At 40.0% G+C, this 22270-nt stretch overlaps 1 protein-coding gene across 5 annotated transcripts in view; it reads right to left on the bottom strand.

The window, feature by feature from the left end:
- Positions 1-22270, bottom strand: part of inpp4b (inositol polyphosphate-4-phosphatase type II B) — a 238217-nt gene that overhangs the window by 124220 nt on the left and 91727 nt on the right. For 4 of the 5 annotated variants that reach the window (XM_084374031.1, XM_084374028.1, XM_084374030.1 and 1 more), the window contains 2 exons: positions 17670-17855; positions 10685-10729 (listed from right to left, as the gene is read on the bottom strand). In XM_084374031.1, the coding sequence (XP_084230157.1) occupies positions 10685-10729; positions 17670-17754 (130 nt within the window). In that variant the 5' untranslated portion in view covers positions 17755-17855. The remainder of the gene's footprint in view (positions 1-10684; positions 10730-17669; positions 17856-22270) is intronic. The other variant, XM_084374032.1, reaches the window with a different exon arrangement.

Genomic DNA, 22270 nt, shown 5'->3' with positions numbered 1-22270 from the left:
TAAACTTAATCTTTATTCCTATGTTGTTATTATCTGGTCTACGAGACAGCATTTTACACAATTTACACAACACTAGAAACAATACTTGTGCTTTACATTATAACAACAGTTAAGAGAGGCAATGTAGAAGATATGGCCAGAATTTGAAGAAATTCAAAAATGAACTAACATTAACTATATTATCAATACATTATAAATAGATCGTGAAGAAACAACAGTGTTGACATTATGTCAAAGACGCCTACGTATTGTGTTGCAGAGAGTACAGTAGGGATTTCTGAAACTAGCCCTGGCTCATCCTGTCCCATAATACCACTTTGTACCCAAGAGGGCTATAGTCCGATAGCCACCGTAGTTTCAGCTGGGAGATGTAAAAGCATCGAGTTCGCTACTTACTCTAATAAGTAAACAAAATAAACTCACAAAATGTCAAGAAAGGAGACATTTTCATTTCACACAAAATACAAATTGCACACTGTCTGAATTCAAGTTTTTCTCTTTTACCAAGACAGGCTTAATTGTCTTGTTAAATCATCGTAAAACACACTTCATTCAAACTCGAGATAAACAAAATACATTTATCAAAATGGTCTTTGGTTGTCTTTCCAAATGACCTCTGGTTTGGTCAAAATAAATCTGCACTGTAAAATGTGAAAATATTCTGGCTGTACACGCTCTCGTCCCCAGAATCTTAGTGCAGGTCAGAGCGGCTGTGAATCACCTCTGTACTGTACCCCCTATTTTCAAACTGGCATCTGTGGGTCTCTGATCTCTGTTCAGCCCCAGTCTGGTGTCCCATCATTCACTGGGAGGCCAGTTGACTGAGCCCAGTTGCCTGCAGTGACTCAAACTGCCATCTGAGTCTGCGTTTCAGGCAGACTCCTGTCAGCTGATAGGGCTACTTAGCTCCACGACAAACTGAGTTACTTGCTAACTGCTGCTAGTTGCAAAAGCCAAAGATAGCTAAAGCAAAGAGTAGCTCGTCCAGTATAGTGAGCAGTAGTAAAGGCCTTTGTACACAAAGTGTTTTTTTGTATGCATTCTTTTAATACGTCATCCGATAAAAAATACACTAAGTACAGAAACCTTGCACTCTGAGACTGATGTCTGAATTACTTTATTTGTTGTGAAAATTCACAATATGAGTGATGATTTTGTGGTCCTCTCACTTCTTGAACAAAGGGAAAGAAATAACTGGTCCATCCAATCCTGAAAACAAGATAAGAGCAAGGAGAGTTTGCTCAGGATGATAGTGGTTCACTTTATTATGCTGGTAGTTCTACTGGGACCATGCATGAAAAAGAAGACCACCAACCACCATGAACCAGTTGGTCCTGAACAGTGGCTAGCAGTATGTCAATGGCAGGGACACAAACGCACACTGCACACTCATCAAATCAGGCAAGGATGTGGGAAAAAAAGCAGAAAATCTAACCTGTTCTGAAAAATAATGACCGCAACAAACATCAAATATACATGAACTAAAAAGACAAGAGGTCATCAGTGGATAAACTGACCCTGATGTGAATAACTACAGTATTTTCACTTGATTTCTTTTTAAAAGTACATTTATAAGGATCTTATCTAGAGATAGTCTAAAAGGACGACATGATGATGGTGATGATGATAACAATACCCATCTCCTACATTAAAACCAGACCTTTGATTGCATTTTGCTAAATTACATCTGCTAATTCATCCAAGTCTCCAGGGTATGTCTCATCATGAGACCCACTTAATATTATTCAAAATACAACATCTTATTTTGTAAAATTCAATTGAAAAGTGCTTAATTGAAGCTAACAACTCTGTCTTTTAATTCTTGAGCTAGCACACTTAGTCACTGTTTGTCTGAGAATTGCTTAAACAGTCTGGAAGTCAGGGCACAGCAGGGGAGCACAGAGTGAATCATGAAGGGAATAACTTGGTCTAAATGGACTTCAGTGCATGCAGCCATTACAAGGCGAACCTTGAAGCATGTATTACTGATGCTGTTCTGCTAGTGATATAAAAAGAGGGGCATGCTGGTGGAAGAAAATTATTTCCTTACCAGACTAGAGTTTAGATATTGTAGGCTCTATATATTTAATGGATTTATTGTCTGCGTAAGGAATTTTTACAGCAAAAATAAAATTACTTGGGCAGCTCTTCATTCTGATTATGATCCATTGCATTATCATCTTTGGTAGATCAGGGCTTTCTGTAACAAGACTTAAAACCCTTGGAAAATTTTAATAGCGACCATCTAATATGTATGAATTTACCTTGGCTCCCCAGGCAATAATGTAGCACTGCACCTTGTATGATTTAAAACCACTCAGACTCAATTGAACTGGGATTAAGAAGCATTGATCTACATCTGCCATGTTTTCCAAGAAAACCGCAGGAGGTAACGGAAGAGAATAAATGAAACATGGCTAAGGTTGACGTGATGTGGGGTCTTAATTAGTGTATGGGCTTGGCTGCATGCGTTCATACATTTTATTGCATGTTTAACTACTAGGCGATATTAGCTGTAATAAAACCACCTCATAACTGGTGGATTTATTTAGATTAACGAAGGATGTGCATATCCTGGTGGTGCATATACACATTTTTAAGGGATATACGTATGACTGAGAAGGAGACAAGTGCTTCATTGCATTTGTGCATAAAGCTGAGCAAGACAGTACCATTTTTCTCACGCACACTACACCTTTTAATCACCCTTTCTGCACAGCCAAAACTACTTCTATGCTCACAACATAAACACAGAACCCCGGGTCGTTTTTTGACCACTAACAACTCCAATAAAGTTTTATTCATGCAGGGTAGCAGCATCCAACAAAAGAAGAAAGGCTTACTTTGAACTTTCTACTTTGAACAAAAAGAAAGAAGAAATAGAGAAGAAGCCAATGGGTGGCTAGGAATATGGACAATACGGTCTGTTTTGTTGCAATGTTTGATTTTATTTCCTTCACAGCACAGAGCACTGTTATAGCTAACCACATCATGAAAGAAACTGCTCAAATAATAAAACACGCAATAAGATAATAATGAACACATAATAAAAAACAGCTTAAACTGCTAGCCGACCCATTGTCCAAGAGTCAGACATTGTCAGGCATCTTGACCCTCAAATTTAGCCCGATTCTAAAATAAACCGGGTGAATGGATTGAGGTTAAATTCAGGCTTTATTCACAGAGTGTCTGTCAAGCTTGAATGACCGACTTGGGGAAGACAGCAAACGTGTTTACAGTTGGTAATTCAGTAACATTCTTAGATTTTTTCAGCAGGTGTTTTCAGGAAAAGACTACAAGACTGAGTTGTAGAACATCGTGGAGTACCGCAGAGCTCATGCATGTATCATCTCTGGTGTAAATACTGTAGGTGCAAAAGGTGTTTAACTGTTTATGCACGTCCACATACAATGACACACATGCTCATACACTAATCACCAGAGGCCACAAAGGTTTCCAAAGAGGTTGATCTAATTTCTTTCACTCTCTTTCATCATATCATCACCTCTGCCATGTGTTGCTTTTCATTTATCTGAATAACCCTGGCGGTTCTGTCTTGACTGGATTCTAACATTTTTTGAAAACATTTTTGGTCCCCGGCACTCAAATACACACAAGACCTAGGATGGGATACTGTAGATAAGCTGCTGACCGTCCACATCAGTCCCCTCAGGAGACGTATATTTGACTGGCCTGGGGGATCTTCCCTTCGCTGCTGCACAGTTAACCACAGCCACACTGGTGATTGAAAAGGGACTGGGTGCCCAACCATGCATCACTACACTGGCTCTCTTACAGGGATATGACAGTTCGACTGACCCTCTAAGGTCAGAGCTATTATGATGCTTGGTGGGGGTGGCAGGAAAAGGAAATAAAGAGGGCGACATAGAGAAAGGACATGGAAGTCCCTAAGAGAGGCATTTAGAGTTTTAGAGAGGAAGCCTGAGTGAGAGGGGAGATAATGAGGGAGTGACATGGAAGGAGGAAAGAGTATTAAAAGGGGGAGCAGGAAGAGAGAGTGTCCAAATTTAAAGTGCCTTAAAGAACATTATGTCTGGAGATTTTGTGGTCATTTATTAGCGAATTACCTGCCTTAGCTTAGGTGGAAATTAATTCAACAGTGACGTGACTTGCAATTTTAGTAAAACGACTCGGCTACCAAAGTATACTGAGACTGATTTCTAAATTACCATAACAATTGAGCAATTGGAGTAATAATGTTTGCCCATCCTTGGAGGCTTCAATTACTATGCTGTATTTATTTTGTGTGATTGGAATATGCTGAGCTCTTTCAAGATGAATTTGCTGGAAATGAGTTTTAATGCAGTGGGCCTGTGAGACCCCACAATGATTCTAAATTCCATTTAATCGGGAGGGGAGCCCTGGGAGTTGCCACAGGAGACAGGAATATATGCTCATCTCCGCAAGACGCTTCATTCATCATGATAATTATTTCAATGCTTCAATTAATTTGACAACATTATTTGCATGTGCCGCCATTTTGCACACCTGTTTGCCTGTGGGTCTGGGGAAAACAGAGGGAAAATTAGGGCTGTCGTGTTGTGATAAATACGTCCTTCACCTGCTGAACAGATTGTCAAGCATATGATGTTAAATCCGTACAAAGACTTTAACATAAAGCCTGTAATTTGCCATATTGTATGTGAAGAGAGCCTCAAGTTTGAAATGTTTAATTAAAAGTGCATTTATAAAGCTGCCATTCACACCAAATTTGCAATTGTCGCTTTTCATGCAAAAAATACAGGGAAGTGAATGTGGATTTGAATATTGACTATGTATTTTTAAACCGTCTGTCTTGTAACACTGCAGCTCAAACACAGTATTGAACAGTAATAAAAATTCACTTTAGAAAAAAACCTTGTCAAAATCCACTGTTCTTGCTTCTCACGACAATAGAGAAGCAAGAACATTACTTGATAAAGAACAAAAGACTTCTGCAAGAGTCTTCATAGAAAGAAAACGTCAGCTTTTGCTTTTACCCTGGTTGATAACTGCACAGAATTGACCTGATATTTCGACATGTCAGGGCCACCATTTACACCGACACTCTGATAAAAGGATAAGAAGCTCAAAGGGGTGTTTGAAATATAATAAAATAACAATATGATGCTGTTAAATTCTTGTCCATGCAGGCATTAGTGTTTGAATATGTAAAACTCTTTATGCACTCCATCTAATTTCATTTCTACACCAAATCGTGTAGCGTGTATATGGAGATTTTTTCAAATGTGGGTAAACCCACTAAAGATATGCGATTGCCTTTTTTTCCACTGTCAGTGGATGACTTTGTCTTTGTGTTTTTTACTTGGTGTGTCACATTCAACGTTAAGAACATACCTGGACACAGGTAACAATAGAAAGCAGCAGATCATATACCTCATCAAGCTATATCCAGAAGATGTTAATATTTGTTTTAATAGTCTTAATCAAAGAATAAGACTCTCTGTAGAGGCATGGAGGCCCCTGACAATGTTACATTGGTTACTTCAGTCTCGCTTTCAAAACTAACCACTACTAAGTGACGTTTAAGTGCCGCTTTAGCAGACACGGATGGAAACATATTAACACAGCAGTGTCCTTAATGAAAAGGCAAAACAGGCGATTGGAGATGGAGCCATTAAACACCAGTTATTAATGGTCAGTTGACCTGGGAATGCCGCTTGTTCCTTCTGTTGGTGGGTGTGACTGGGTTTTGTTCAAATTGTGTTTAAATTGTAAGGGAGCCAGGGACTTGCCTCCAATAAAAGAGACCTGCATTCCCCTGTAAGTGTAAGTTTCTGAAGTGAACTGGTTGTCCGGGGTGACAAGATAAATAATTAACCACTCAATTTAGCAACATTTCTCCTCATCCAAAGGTTTAAAAAATATAAATGGAACAGATCTTCTGGTAACTGTCACAGAAGTCAGCAATTTAAATGAGATCTTATTTCAAGCGACAGAAACGTGCACAACATTTAAATTTCTCCAGCAGGCTTGTTTGTTTGTATCTGGCATTATGGGCAAAGACATTTTTTCACATCAGCTTTTCTGACACAGTGTCAAAACAGAGGCAAACACCGATACACAAATATCCTCATTATTTTTGGTTTGAAAAATAAGTCCAAAGCTGCATTGGTAGAAATCCAGTAAGTGATGAGCCTGATAAACAGTTGACAACTTTATTTGACTGTGTCCATGCAGAAGTAAGGAGGAAATTTTTTCTCAGTCTGTTTTTGTAAGCTGAGAGTCTTCAATTTGCTATTAATCCCTGTTCGTATTATTTTGCTTTAATTGATGGTCTTGAAATTCACCTGACTAGTTTATGGTATTGATCGCAGGATTTTTGTTTAAAGATGTAGTTCAATAATTTACTATTACACTTACATATAGTTTGGGGACTCACAAGAGACGGACTGAACTCACAATAATCAAAATCAGAGCAGCAGACGCTGAGATTTTCTGACTTGTTTGCAGGGTGAAGTTCTAAAAATACTGGATCCATTAATCCCCCGAATGCAACTGGATATCGACATTACTTATGCTGCGTTCCAATCAAAGTCGGAGGTTGGAATTTCTTAGCTGAAATTTCAAACTTCCGACCTCCAGCCGATCCAGGTGCACACTGGCAGAAGCCTACAAAGACCTTGACCGGAACAAATAATGTTTGTTTGGCAGCTGTACACACAATTGAACCCACGGCGCTGCACTCTTCTCGCACGTATTAAGGAAATGTAGGAGGGAAAACTACACAAGGTAACAAATGCCATTATACATTCTATCCGGCCCTTTTATGCTAAATATTTAATTCACGAGCCTTATTCATTAGTGCCGTCCCCATAGGCTCTGCCATTGTTGTGTGACATCAGACAACTGCTCCATTGCGAAGTCAGGGTAGATGGAAGTGCCCCGAGTTTACAAGTAGGAATTCTGACTTCGAGTAGTGTGGGTTTTTTTTTCTTTCCAAGATGTCTAGAACGCAGCATCAAGATCATGTGTGTAAGATTTAGTTGCATCTAGCAGTGTGGTTGCCGATCACAAACAACTGAACACCATCTTCACCTGCTGTAGAATCTCACTCTGTACGCATAAAAGGTTAATTCTACGGCAACGAAAACACCAAGATTATTAGTTTCAGGTGATTATACTAATGAAAACATTATTATGAAAATGATATTCCCCTTCTGCTAATAGATCTGCCACAATCCTGCTGCACATGAAAGACTCTAAGACCCTGCCTACTAAACTACTATATATACACAGTAAAATCAACACCAAGTCGAGATAACCCTGACAACATCTTCAGGGTCATTTTTTCAAAACTTTAAAAAGCTTGCTCTAGAGACATAGACAACATTAAACGGTTGTTTTTACAGGCTGAGTGGTACTCCCCGTGACAAGTAAAGTCAGTGGAGTGACCCTTTAATCATTACCATCTAAGTGTAGGCTTATGCCTCTAAATACCACGTTTGTCTACAGTGATATAATTAAATGTCAATTAGCTGCAAAGGTAATTGCATAATTTGGGCACCACTCCTATACACAACCACACACAAACACAATTAACAATCAACAAATACTCTTTATGCTCAGTATAATTATTTCACCTCAGCGGCAGCTCATTCAGAAAACTGGAGCCAGAGTTTTAACAGGGATTAAATAAAGGAAGCACCTCTCCTCAAATCAATGCATGGTTCCCAGTACACTGAATAGTTTACTTTAAGGTTTTCTTGCTTATCTATGAGGCACCAAACTGCAGTTCTCCGCAATGTGTCTTAAACATGCCAAAAAGCTACAAACCGCCCAGACTTCTCTCTCCAGCTCGTCTATACTGGGGGTCAGCTCAAAGTCTGGTTAGGCTGCCTTTGTTGTTTGTCTCCTAGTTGCTGGAAGAAGCTTCCTGAGTACTTGAGATTTGCTCTGACTGTCACTTCTCTCAAAAGCAGCCTCAAAACCTTCTATTATTTGCTTTTTGCTTTCAATGATTATTATTATATCTTTGCCACTGAATAGTTTGTGTGGGCTGTCAGACTGAGGCTCACATTTCTTCCTGTCTGCTTGTTGTGACAGAGCAGCTTGTCAATGGGTCTTTCTCTTCTCTGTCCTCAATAATTTTCATTTAAACCACACTGAGCTTCCCACTGTACATGAAAATTGCTGCATGATTTTAAGTTTGGCTTGCCTTTCTCCAGATCTATCGGTGAGTCGCTGACTAGCTAGCAGCTGCTGAGCCCTGAGAAAGGTTAAGGGCATGGCATTGAGAGTGACAGGGATGATGTATTCTTTTAGGCTAACCCAGAAGTAAGCATCCCCCCGGTTCCCTCAACAAAAAGCCTATGAAATGTACTATACTTACACATTTTGTGCATCGTCACAAATATAGACCACTTTTATGATTTTTGAAGCCTAAATGCAATCACAAGAAGAAAAAAAGCTAACTTAAACAAGCTACATTGCAGATGCATCACCACTAAGCTTCCTACTACGATATACTACACACACACACTTTATTATAAATTGATCAATCTACAACATGGAAAACTAAAGCTAGAAGACTTTGCAACTAAAGTAAGCCTGTAAAGACGAACTACAGAGTTGATAGTCTCTGTGTTCGGTGTGATGTTTAATGTCTCTGACAAACTCTGTAGTCTCATTTACCCACTTGTTAGCAACCACCGTTTTAAAGACAGGTAAACGTGGGGTATTTACTGATCAAAATATGAACATCTCTTAAGGTTGTGCTAACCACAGACCTTATTAGTGGCATCTACCCTTGACAGTGAAATGTACTTCAATACTGTATTTTCTTGGAATCAAATATGTGAAGGCGTTTGATGGATAACTATATAATTTAAGATGATTGATCACAGAAAGAGTTACATTTTAAATAATTATTATATTTATTTGTCTGAATGCAGAAATTAAGTCTGCTTAGATTTTTGGTGGAATTGTGATTGATTTATTATTTTGTGTTTACTGACAGGATTAAGATGTTGTTTCTCCTCTGTTTTGCTTCAATGTTAATTTGATGAGATGAGCTGGTTAGTTTGTTGTGTATATGTGGCTGTAGTGTGTACAAGTGTGTATGACTGTATGTGTAGTGGATCCCATGAAGAATAGCCAATGCTAATGCTGGTGCTAATGGGGATCCTAATAAAGAGAGAAAAAGATCTAACCGTAAAAAATGCAGGATGCTCGGTTAATATTCTTATTCTTTTGAGATCTTATGAGAAAAATATTGTTTAATTTTTGTTGAGAATAATCCATTGTATAGAATATTTGAACATGAATTTAAACATGTAGCCGTCAAATGCGTTAAAGTAATTCAACTTCTTCTGTATTTCTCTTATCAAGATCAACAAATGTTGAATAGAAACTATGCACACATCTTGTTAAAATAGAACTGAGAGTGCTTCCACAGATGCACTGTACATTTAGCATACATGAGCACACATCCAACCAGGGCAATTTGAAGAGGGACACGGCATTTCCCTGTGCCAGCTGTCAGTTCTATTTTATGCCATGACAGAAAATTTACATTCAAATAGTCTTTCTACTCAAGTGCAAACCCTAAAGCTATACTAGCACTTGAGTCAAGATTCAAACAGAATGGACATTTAGGAACCAAAGCAGGCACTACAAAAGGCCTTACTTGATTTTTTGCAGAATATAATGCTGTGCCCGTATCTACTATAGGTGCACACACACATCCAGTTGTGTGAGTGTGTGCATGTTTTCAGTATGATGACTCTACTATTGAGCTTCACACAATGATCTCTGATTACATGTCCCTATGGTTTACTGCAATTTTGCCCTCTATGTACAGTAATGGCAATCAGACTACTAGGAGTGTTCAGAATCATGAGGTACCAGCACACACCTTCAAAAAAAACGGAAAGAGGACTTTACACTGAGCACTGCCTAGGTCATGAAAGTCATTAAGTGACACTGAGGAGGATACATTCTTAGAATAATCATCTTTCCTGATAGTACTGAGACATTGTAGCCTGGCAAATTTTGTATTCAGTCATTCTTCAGTTTATTGTTAGCAGTGGGAAGCCTTTGTTGCAGTTGCCTCAAAAGACAGAAACAGGGGAGCCAAGACGCTAGTCTTTGACGCTATCAATCTCATCTGTCAAAGACCACAGGAATAAATATTTCTGTTTTGGATTTTCGCTTTAGGAAACTTGACCTGAGCCACAATGAATTGTCTAGAAATAGAAATCCAACATCTCAGCTGAATAAAAAATGAATGAGGCCATCTCGACGAAAAGTTCAAAAGCACCCTGTCTCCTTTCTGTCTAATGTTTTCTCTCTGCCCTTTTTTGTGTTGTCCCTTCCAACCACACTTGGGGTGTGTGAATGTGTCAGAATTGAGAAAAGATTAAGGATGTCTGCAGATATGCTACTAATTCTGACTGACTTCTGCATTAGTGTAACTGTCAGCAAGTGACTGTGTGTTGGTGTGTGTTTACAACTGTTACATTTGGATTTATTTTAGGCCATAAACCTTGGCTGTGTTTCTGGGCCAGAGGAAAGAGATTTGACATTAATAAAAGCGTGCAGGCATGCAAGCGAGTCTGTATGTCCTTTATCTAATGTGCTTACAAGAATGTCAGGAGAGTGTGGGATAGTACTCAGTACTAAAGTAAAATGACCCTTGAATCACAGAGTAAACACGACTTACCAAGGCTGAACTCCACCTGAGGCAGCTTGGGTGTTAGAATAACACCTGTGAGAAAGAGAGAGAAAGAAAGATGAAGTGGAGCTGAAATAAAAGCATAGTGAGGAAAACGTTCGAACAGGAGGAAACAAAGAAATAAATGTTCACCACCCAAAGACACTGTATTTTCAGTGATTTAAAAGAAAGAAAGTAGCTAACCATAAATAACCAGCTTTCTGTTCTCGATTGGTTTTTTATCAAAATTATGGATGATTATTTTTTAAACTAAAAGTTTGAAAAGGGATAACCACAATGATTTTTGGGGCCGATGCTCATCTCAATATTAAAGGAGACATATTGTGCTCATTTTTGGGTTCATAATTTCGGCTCTGTCGTCTTTTCAGCCTCTAGTTAGCTTCAGCTTGACTGTGAATATAGGCATAAATTATGTAAATGTTTGACATGGTGACTTAGTGTCAAGAAGTGACAGAATTAAAGGTAGGACTACTGACAAGGTGCAGTGTTTTCTGTGGGAGATAGGAGCTTTCATTGGCACAGACTTTGGGCTTTTTAACTTTAAAGACCTTTTATTTGCACAAGAAACTATATAATATATATAAGGGGGAAAAAAACTAAAAAAGCATCAGCCGATATACAAACATTTTTTACAATGATCCCTCAAATGTGGTTATCAAATAACATGTAATGGAGGCAGGATATTACAGCTTAACAAACGTTATTGTCTGAAATGTCATCAATGCACTGAAATAGTAAACTTTTCTGGATTTTTAGAAAAATACTATTTACACCAAGCATCCTTTTCTTCATCTGTAAGAAAAAAGTTTTCATACCGGTGCCTATCGTAGAACATATATGCCGATACTGAAATATATGATATGCCAATATTGGCCGTTAATATAGGCCAACCATATATCGGTCAGGCTCTAAACCACACAGCGGATAGACATAATAAAAGTAGACTGAGGGGCTGAATCCATTTTTACCAATGTGGCAAGAATGTAGTGACAGAAACTATTTTAATCAAAAAAAAAAGTCTTCAGAGACAGCATTATAGGTAGGAGCGTGACAGACTCCCAAAATGCCATAGTGATAGATGCCACTGTTTGTTTAGATTATGCAAACACACTGCATTTGTTGTGAGCGTCAGAACAAGTTTCTGGAAATCCATTGTCCTTGAGGGCTTATGCCATAATGATGAGTAGCGGACTGACGGCTTGTATCATCTGTCACCAACGCTGTCTCTCATTTATCACTTTCCCAGGCCGACACACAACCATTCAGACACCAAAAAGACGAAACACCTGCATAATGGTGCAACACATAAAGGGGCTCCAAACCACTAAATGGCGTTTTTCTCTTCCTGGGGTGCTTGGACACAATTGGCCCCTCTAAGGCTCATCAACCCCACTAATGGGCCATGGATACTCGATGCTTACTGATGTATGGGAGCCGCGTGACTTTAGGTAATAGTCATTTTATATAATGAGGATCCTTCACAAAGACTTAAAATGATTTACTTATGATTTATAATTATTTCAGCCACTGCTCTTTTTATTTGGCTTTTATGTCGAGTCAACTACATTTATTTGTAAAGCCTTTCATCACAAAGCATGTCTTGAAGGTCTTTACAGAGAACAAGCCTGCTTAGATCTGACTAAACAGCAATCATTCAACAACATGATGCAATAGTAAGGTAACAAACAGTGCAAACAAGTCTGCATGTTGGGAAGACATAAAATCTATCCTGTCTATCCTAAACACACAACACTAACAACTGAGTCTCTGTAAAGAGAAGACTTGACAAGAAAATATTATCAGAGAAAATACTGAGGAAACCTGGGGGTGGGGCAAATAAAACAGTCCAAATATTTGTATAATTAACAGTTATCTAGCTTCCCTTACTGTAACTATCAGTTTATGTCCAAATGTGTTTCTTTACAACATTAAAGATTAACTGTATGTCTTGGAGCTGTAGTTTCCATCTTTTGGAAACTAAATGTGGACTGCCTGAGATCACAGAAATGTTCTGAAATATGTTTGGGTTGGAATATAATATATTATTATCCATTTTAAAATTCTTAAGGCTCTTTATTGAAGTAAAGAAGGTTAGATTTGTATCTCTTTTATATACATATATGCTCCTACATACTTCTAAAAAGTATGTAATGGAAGTATAAATTAATAATACATAGACATTATACATAATAAAAAGTGCATAATGAAGCTTGACTTCAGAGATCTTAGACTTTTTAGTTAAACATACTGTATGTGGTGTCCCGGTTAATTTATTTTCTATTTGAATTACAACACATTTTATTTCTCACACACTCTCATAAGTTTGCTTTGTACATTTGAAATGATTTAAAAAATGAGTTCAGTATAAATGCATTCAGTCGTGGTCAAACCAAGTCTTCAGAAGTTTCAATTCTCTTTGGAACATTCATTTAAATTTGTGCAAAACAAACAATGTTACAGGGATTGCTAATGATTAACAAGCATACGAAATTACAGAAATCATTAGCATTTCCCAGAGCCCTCCTGAGAGTCACATGTCTACTGAGGCAAGGAAAGCCCAATACACGGCAAGTTGTTGGAAACCCAAGCAGCGACTTGCAGAGCATATCCAGATTCAGTGAATAATTTAACAAAATTGTGAATAAAGTCTCAGTTTGCCAGTGTTTTCTCAAGTTTCAGAGAATTTGGCTGTGTCAGCTGCAGTACTTGTCAGGACATTTAAATAAACAGGCTTATGCAAACTTGGTGCAATATCTGTCATGCATACAAGTACAGTAAATGTCTAATTAATCAAGTGCACACATAGCTGAAGCACACACACACACACACACACACACACGGTTACACAAATAGGCCAATAATGTATGTAAATAAATGTTCTATGTCGCTATCTGGTTTTCACATTATTCTCATCATCATCCCATTCCTCAGGGGTCATGTCTCCTTGTGTTGTCAGCACTACGGCCTCCTTGTGAGCACTGATGAAACTTTAATAAGCCTCCCTGACATGTTGTGTGGTGGCAACAGGAAGCCCTTTAGCTAGGTGAGCTGAGACAGTGCCAGCTGCCGGGTCCTGTCTCTGGTGCCATCATAGGGGACTGTCAGTTGAACAGCCCAGTTACTTTGGAGGACTCCATCTGTGCTAGACACGACTTATCTAGAGTGGTAGAAAGCAGTGAAAAATGTCTGTCATTGCAGAAATAATTGAATGCAGATAAGACTTAAAGCTTAAGTCTAGGTCTGATATGGGTTGGGGATACTGATCATGAGACAGGCACACATGGCAAAGCAACTTGATATGCTTGATAGTGAAGCAGGAGGAGAGCTGGAGTTAAAAGATGTCTGAATTTTAGAGCACAGCTTGACAGTGTGTCAAGTATTTATAGAAGGATCATGCCTGATGCTTTGATTGTAAGACAGGCAACACAGGTTATGCTGCAACTTTGAGAACGGATACTGACTATGTTACATTTAACTTAGTAGCTCTAGTCCACGTGGTCACAGTGACTCCACAGTTATCAAAATCACGGACAAATTATGTGTAGCAACCTGAGGACAGAACACCTGTTATGTAGACTGTGACATCATTCTTGTCTTGGAGCACTGAACACGCTGCATGTCATTAACCCCCCGGTGAGAATCAGGCTGACCAAAACAAATAAACAGTACCTAATTACAATAATTACCCATTACACGGGCAGAGGTCAACCACCTGTACTGTCCACCTCAATCACATCTCCTTTAGCATATGAAGATCACAGGTGATGCAGCTCCATTGTGTGGATAAGGATGTGGAGAAAAGTGGAACAGGTGTGGTATTTAAAATCGATATCCGCTGGCATTATGAATATGGTAATAAGCTCAGCAAGGCAGCAAGGCAGCAGGCGGCAAGCAGGCAGGCAGGCGGTACATGCAGATGTAACTCCCAGAGGGGCCTGCAGCAAATGAGGTGTGCCCGCCCGCTATACTGCAGTTTCATCTGGCTCTAGAAATAACAGCACAGCCCCACTGTACCTCCAATCTATCACCCCCTCCTGTCTGCGGGTGGTATCAGTGGGGGAAAAGGCACGCTGAAGGGAGAGGAGAGAGTAATTTATTAGGATGCGAGCGGACTAGGTGATTTCTCTGGAATGACAGAGTTAATTAATGTACAGGGACTTAAATTGTCCGTCTTGCAGATGATCATTTAACCCTCTTCCCTTCTCATTGCCCTGCTTCCTCACCCACTGCATGGTGTGATAACCACTGACTAGCTTCTAGCAGAGACTCTGAAAGGAGGAATGGAAGAAGGAAATGTTGGGGAGTGCACACACAGATTTCACATGGGATTGCTGCTTATTCCTGACTCCACAAAAAATAATTGTGGAAAAGCTCCAAAATACTGCCTGTCGCTGCTCCGGTCCCCATCATATACTACCGGCTCAACTAAGAAAATCAGGCAATTTCCAAAGAGAGCTCTGATAAACCCCTCGCAGTGGGTAAGGTACACTTTCTTAATCACTCCTTCTTATCCTCTTCATGAATAGATATTACATGTAAGAACCTGTGCCTAGGAACAAATGCTGTGTATATTTTGAATATTATCTAGTTTGGATTTTGAGATGAAAATTTACTGATGTGGCTGGCTGACCATCGGATTTGACTGGCCGTCTCTCAATAAACCATTTCTACCCAATCCACAAATACCAACTCTATTCAACGTCTCTACATATGCGCGTGTGCACACACACACACACACACACACACACACACACACACACACACACACTAATTGCAACCTTTTTTCTTCCAACTCCCTTTGTCCTATCCTGCCCTCCTCCGTTCTTCTCTATTCTGTAGTTTCAAATGTAGAAACAACACCTGCACATCCTTTCTGATGATTCAGTCATCAGCCGGGCTAACGTACCTCTAACTCGATTGATGTTTGCACAAACAGGCTTCCTATTAGGACAAGTGGTGCTGAATGGGAGAGTGAGTTATCGTCACATTACTGCTCTGGGAGATTGAGAGGGGACAGATGGTTTTGTTGCCAGCGTTTAATGAAGTGTTGTGAATCAGTTGGGTGTGCTGAGGAGGTCTTGACTGTAGCGTCGATGGGAGATGGAGTGTGGAGGGTTATCAAGGGCATGGAGTGAGACTTTTTGCTCCACAATAGTTTCGTCATGTCAAGCATTGTGCAATCAAAACGACATCAATTATGTTGCTGCTTCCATTAAAACCATGCCCATAGGCAAATTCTGGTATGAACAGTTAAAACAATGTTTCCCCTTGTGTTGGGGAGTTAAATGGAGTAAAATGCCAATTCAGTCCCATCTTAATAAGTACTGTGCAGCACCTTGTTGGGTCCCACTTTTCTCTCGTGTCAAGAAGGAGGAGATAAACCATTTCACCTTGCGACTGATAATGCAGGGCTGTCAACCTGTCTTTCGTGCCAAACATGGTAATTATGTGCTTTGCTCTTCCCTTTTGTCTCCCAGGATGCTCAGGGGAAAGAAAACAGAGGTACAGTGAGGTGTTTGTCATTACTGTTATACTCCCACACCTGTCAGATGTCATCTCCAAACTGTGACTGTGTGATTTTATCGAAGAGAATATCTAGGGTTCGTGATCAGGTCATAACTGTTTGAGCATGAGCATGAGTGTGTGGCTGAGTGTGAGTGTGAATGCATGCTTAGGTGTTGTGCACTCGTTTTGTTATTTGCTTGTGTGTGTGTATGTCTGAATGTGTGTACTTGTGCATGTAAACTGGTTCAACGTGGTTCGAGGCAAAGGAGACAAGGCGTCATGAATTGCGCTTTCATTCCTCTTTGTACAGCTCCATTTACTTATCCCCATGGGGAAGATGATGGTGTTGAGCTTGCATGCCAATGTAAATGCTTAGTGGTGCTGCATGCAGTGTCTGTCCTTTTCGTGAGCAAAGGTATTAAACTTGGAGAGCAGGCTTTGTGGTATCGCTGATATGGATAATCTCTTTAGCATTCTCCTGTTGTGATGGGCACTGAGACATCTAGTTTGCCTCTGCCAGTGCTCATTAGTGACAACACATTCAGGCAACATGGAATATGACTGCAGTGAAAAGGCATGGACACTCACACACACACACATACATGCACATAGAAACAGAGTCAAACACACACTTGAATGCACAATCAGACATGTCAACAAAACTGTGTTCTTCAAACTTTTTTCTGTCACTGAATCCAATTCAGTGCTGCCCAGAGCTCGTTGAGGCAGACTTGACCACATTCTGAGACAATTTGGGATTTTAATTCAACCAAACTGCAAGAACTGCACACTTAATTGGAAACCTGCAGAAAGGCAGCCACTAAGTTTTAAGATCAATCCACTGGAAGAATTTGTCAAGACAATTTACGGTATCAACATGGCGTTGCTCCAAAAAATTGTCCAAAAAAAATCAGTGAAACACCGGGATAACAAAGTGCTCATTTTGCTTTTAAAAATCACGTGGCAACACTTGATGTTAATGGCATGTATAATTAAAATTCCCTTGTAATTATTGTAACAATATGACCCTGAGGTGTGAGTTATCCAGATAACACAATAAAACTGCATTTAATTCAGTCACTTGGTTATTGATCATCGTGCATTTAAAATTCTTTCCCTCTGTCACAGGTACCTCCACCCTTCTCTTTCTTTCTCTCTCTCACTCGCTCTCTCTAACACACACACACTCTCTCCATCTCTCTAACACACACACACACACAATCTTTCTCTCTCTCTTTCTCTCTTTCTGTGCTTGAGAGAGAGAGAGCACCACTGCAAACACAAATAGAAGGAAAATATGCAATAACTAGATGTCAATGGAACAGGCATTTATTGAGACAGTAGGATACTGAGACAGAATCCATTCTAACAGCAGCTTAGGTGTCACAGAGTTTAACTATGTAAAGAAGGACAGAGCCAGAGGAGACAGATTAAAGGACAGACAGACAACACAGTGCAGTCAGCTCACCGGCAGCGGTCAGTCCTTCAGGGTTGGCGCTCAGCTCCTTCATGTCAACCATGCAGTGTCCCAGGTGTTGGGTGCCGTCCTCCATCTGTCCAGCTTGCCCCTCACTTCTCCCTCCTGCTCCTCCACCTCCTCTCCCACCTCCTCGAAACACCACAGTCCAGTCCAGTTCCCCGGCTCACACACAGCCTGCCAAGCAGAGAAGCTGTCACAAAGATAGCAATCCGTTCGCCTCGCTTTCTTGCTGCCTCACAGCGCGCTCTCTGGCAGCATTAAAGATGCCTTTTGGAAACTAATACGGAAGAGAGGGACAGGCAAGGGACCTGGAGCAGCGGCAGGAGGAGGGAGGGAGGGAGGGAGGGAGAGAGAGAGAGGTAGAGCAGGAGAGGGGAAACGAAGGGAGGAGTGATGAGGGAGTGAGATTCAGAATGAAAGAGAAAGCAGGACAGAATTGATGTTATGTGCGATACACAGCTCTATCCATCAATCTTGGGCTGTCAGTAGGGCACCTAGACCCGACTACACAGCACAACACAGTCAGAAAGACACTGTCTCCTCTCTCTTTCCTTTTCTCCTCTTACTGCGCAGCCAATGCTGCATCCAGACATGGCAGCAGGGTTCCTTCTGATTTCTGACATCTGTCTCCCTCTTCCTCTCCAGCCTCCCCTTGCCACTCCACCCCTTCCCTTCTCCTTTTCGAGAAGAAAAACAATTAACAAGCATCTGACTGCTGAGCTCCATACTGTTGATGCCAGCATCATGCAGCATGTGATTTTGGAAGTTACATATGGTAACTGGTAATGTAACTGCTGACTATAACCCAACATGGCAACTTCACTACATGGTTAAATCAACAGGTTAAATAGAAAAAAATAAAGATATAATAGATGTTTCTTCTGTTATTTAGGCAAAATATATCTGCATCTGCAAATACTGCAAAAACTTACAAAAGGACACAACAAAGATTTTTTTTCTAATCAGCAATTATTTGTAATGAAGAGCTACACGGGCAGAATAATGCAGCTCTCTTCCTTTGTGTGTTTATTTGTTCCCCTCGCTGCCTGTCCACCCACTCATACAGTGAAGGTTATTGTTAGTTATTTGGCCACGAAGGCCATGATGCTACACTAAGACCATATATAAAATCAATGTTAATTTATACCCTGCTGAATGGAGAGGCTGTTGTGTTCTCAGCTAAAGCTCAATAAAGACACATAGGGCAGCAGACTCAAACTCCTAAAGGAGGTAAACACCTACAAAATGTTTAATGAAATACGCAGACATGCAGCATCAATCAACGTAAAGACAGTACACAAAAAATGTCTTTAAATCTGTTAAAACAGGGATTGCATCACATTTCCCTGCTTTTGATAAGGTAGTTTTCACAAACTCTGCATATATGAGCTGATAATTATCACCATGTGAGGATGTAATCATTTATAACCGTGGTGTTATTTTTGACTAAATGTTTGTTTGTTTTGATGCTGAGGTGACTAAAGTGGTGCAATTCTGCTTTGTCCAACCAAAACACTTAACCAAGATCAGGTCACAGCTTTCTTCCACAAATCTAGAAAAGGTCATCCGTGTGTTTATCTCCTCCAGACTTGATTACTGCAACGCACTTTATTCTGCTATCAGCAGGGGAAACATCCAAAGACTGGAGCTGATACACGTCACATCCCTGCTGCCCCTCACTGTTCATAATTGATTTTAAGATTTTACTGCTTGTTTTTAAAGCCTTCAATGGTCAGGCTCCTGCCAATATCTGATCTGCTAACTACCTATGACCCTGAGTGCTGCTTGTGATTGGGTATCACTGATTGCACTGATAAAACATTTATAAAAAAAGTATTGAAACTGTCTATGAAGAAAGGTATTGAACACGTCGTGGAAACCTAATTCAAACTCGCAAAAGCGCAAACAGACAACTTTTTAGATTGCCCTTTCCCAGCGTTGTATTACTGTTGCCGCTGCTTCTACGAAGGCAGTGTTAGCAACATGGCTACCGCGAACAGCCTGTCAACCGTCGAATGCAAAAAGCAACCGTAAAAATCCCACTTTGTTACTTACTGACCTCACGGACCTAGTACAAAGAATGCCTGTTTTGCGTGAACAGACTTTGACATAACACTGGTGCGCTCCACTGAGTGAATGCCCATCCATTCATAAATTCATAAATTCAGTTTCTATCACTCTCGCTTTTTGCCTTCTTTGCCTCCTCCATCAGCGGGTTCTAGTCAAGTTCTTTCACTGTTACCTAGGGAGAGCTACTTGGGAAAAGAATGCCTCTTCCTGTTTTGGTTGCCCAATGGCAGAGACACTTCCTGTGTGCGGCAATTCATCCTTCATTTCAGCAGGACAGGCTGAATAGCATATTGAAAGTGAGGTTTATAGGGAATCAATCTATCCGTGGATGGTGACATTTTTCTACAGCCATCACACAGTGCAATTGGTATTTACTCCAGAATGATAAGTTGTAGCAAAAAAAGTGTCTTTTGCCAGTTTAATAAACCCTTTGTGGACCTGCCATGATAATTATGCAGGTTATGAGAGATTGGGTTCGTATTTCTTTCTGTGTTATGTGTTATGTATTTAAATTTAAAAGATACCAAACAACATAATCTGCCCTTCAAAAAACAGTATTGGTCAAACCTTAGGTCCAAGTTACGTGTACTAAAAAGCCACGTTGGGCTCATGAACTTTCTTGAGGTGGCTGGTCGGATTTGGGGTTGGTGCCAAAAACCTAAATGAAGATAAATTGGTCCCTACAGGAGCAATAAGACAGAAGATGAATCCACTCTGCACGAGGAGGTTTCTTCTTCACTTTCCGCTTCTCTTTCCATCCTTATTCCTTCATCCCTCTATTGCAACATTCTCCTTGTTTTCCACCCCCTTTACTCCCTTAAACCATCAAGATGAATGTTGTCTTCTTCTGCTTTAATGAAAATGTGGTGGCACATACACACATAAAATCACAATCGTGTGCGTGTGCTTACGCGAACGCACACAACACAGCAGAGAGGCCAGCAGATCTGTGGAGTGAACCATTAACATTCTAATACGTTTCTTTTAAAGGCGACATGTGTTGTCTTATTAAAGCCTGACTGATGGAGGGGGCTGGAGAAAATCAATAGACAATGCACTGGAGATGGAGAATAGTACAAGTACACTGAGGAGAGGAGAAGAAAATAAACATGCCCTTTTTAGCTATTCGGCCTCAAAGCCGGGAGAATAGATCCTCACATTTACCCATTCCAATAGCACTTCAGGCCCATTAGAGTTTGTGATACACTCCTTCACAGTATTAACTGAGGACAGCCAATAGCTTGATTCACCATTCACTCTGGGGTGTATGTTGCCTCTGCCAGGGTTACAGGGCTGTAGTGCAGTAAAAGCCCCAGCAAGAGACATCCCAATCCCATGGTGTAAATACACACTGTGGCCAAAGATGAGTCAGGGAGACTGTTCAAGGCACTCTTGCCTGCTGGCACCAATCTCTTAAATCCCTGAATGACAATTATACATCTATTGATTTACATGTGTAACAAATAGATTTCCAGTTTGTTTTATTGTATTAATAAAGTCTATTGTGCATTAATGTTTTACTTGTGGTTACAAAAGGAGCATGCTGAGTGTATCAAGCATCAAATTATTCACCTACTTGACATATACCTCAGCTGGCTGCCTTTTCTTTGATTTCAACATGTTTACATGTCATACATTTCTGAAACTGCAAAGAAAGAAGCCACTGCACAAATCTAGTAAGACAATATGGTGAGTGCGTAGCCTAAAAGATCATAAATATTACAATGTTTTGTAAAGATTTTGGTTTGACTTTGGAGAGCTGTAATACAAATCAATGAGTTCAACTAGCAGTGTCAAAAAGGTAGTGTTTATAGTTGTTTCTACCAGTAGATGCCTGCTAAATAATGAAACAATCCTACTTATTTTGCAGGCAGCCGATCTCACAAACATTCGCTTACTGAAAATGCAGCCTGTTGGTAACTACTTCACTCATTGAACACAGCTGGTTGAATTCAGAGTGGACGTGTATAGTATCAACAATTACTGCTAATTAAATACTAACCCGGCAGACTATACAGCAGTCTGTTAACAGGTTAAAAGTGTAGATGAATCAAATAAAAGGAAAACAGGTTTTGCTTTTTTTCATCTTGAAACAATACCAACGGCCTGTTCTCATCAGAAAAAACACCATATAGGTTGACTGTGAAAGTAGCTTATTACGACCCATATTAATATTTCTTGTTAGGCGGTGGCCTCTAGTGGCCGTGATAATTATTACAGCAGTATAAAAAGAAGGCGAAATAGGACAAAGAGTAAGAAGGTCCACATAGAAAGGAGGTTGGGGATGAATGGTTGAGTCAAACAAGGACTTTCACCTAGGAACCTAACATACAGTATGTTCATAAATTAAGTTAGGTAAGTAATGTAGTTATTGTAACCCAAACCACAATGTTTTCCTAAACCTATCTAAGTAGTTTGAGTGCCTTAACCCAACCTGTCGCTGATATGCAACACTGTTGTTTTGGGAAAGGATGACCATATGCGCAGTGAAAAGGTTTTCAGTTGCTGTCAACGGCCAA

This window comes from Pagrus pagrus (genome assembly GCF_965226575.1).
Source record: "Pagrus pagrus genome assembly, chromosome: 2".
In the NCBI taxonomy this organism is placed as follows: domain Eukaryota; kingdom Metazoa; phylum Chordata; class Actinopteri; order Spariformes; family Sparidae; genus Pagrus; species Pagrus pagrus.
This window is presented reverse-complemented; position numbering and strand designations above follow the sequence as displayed.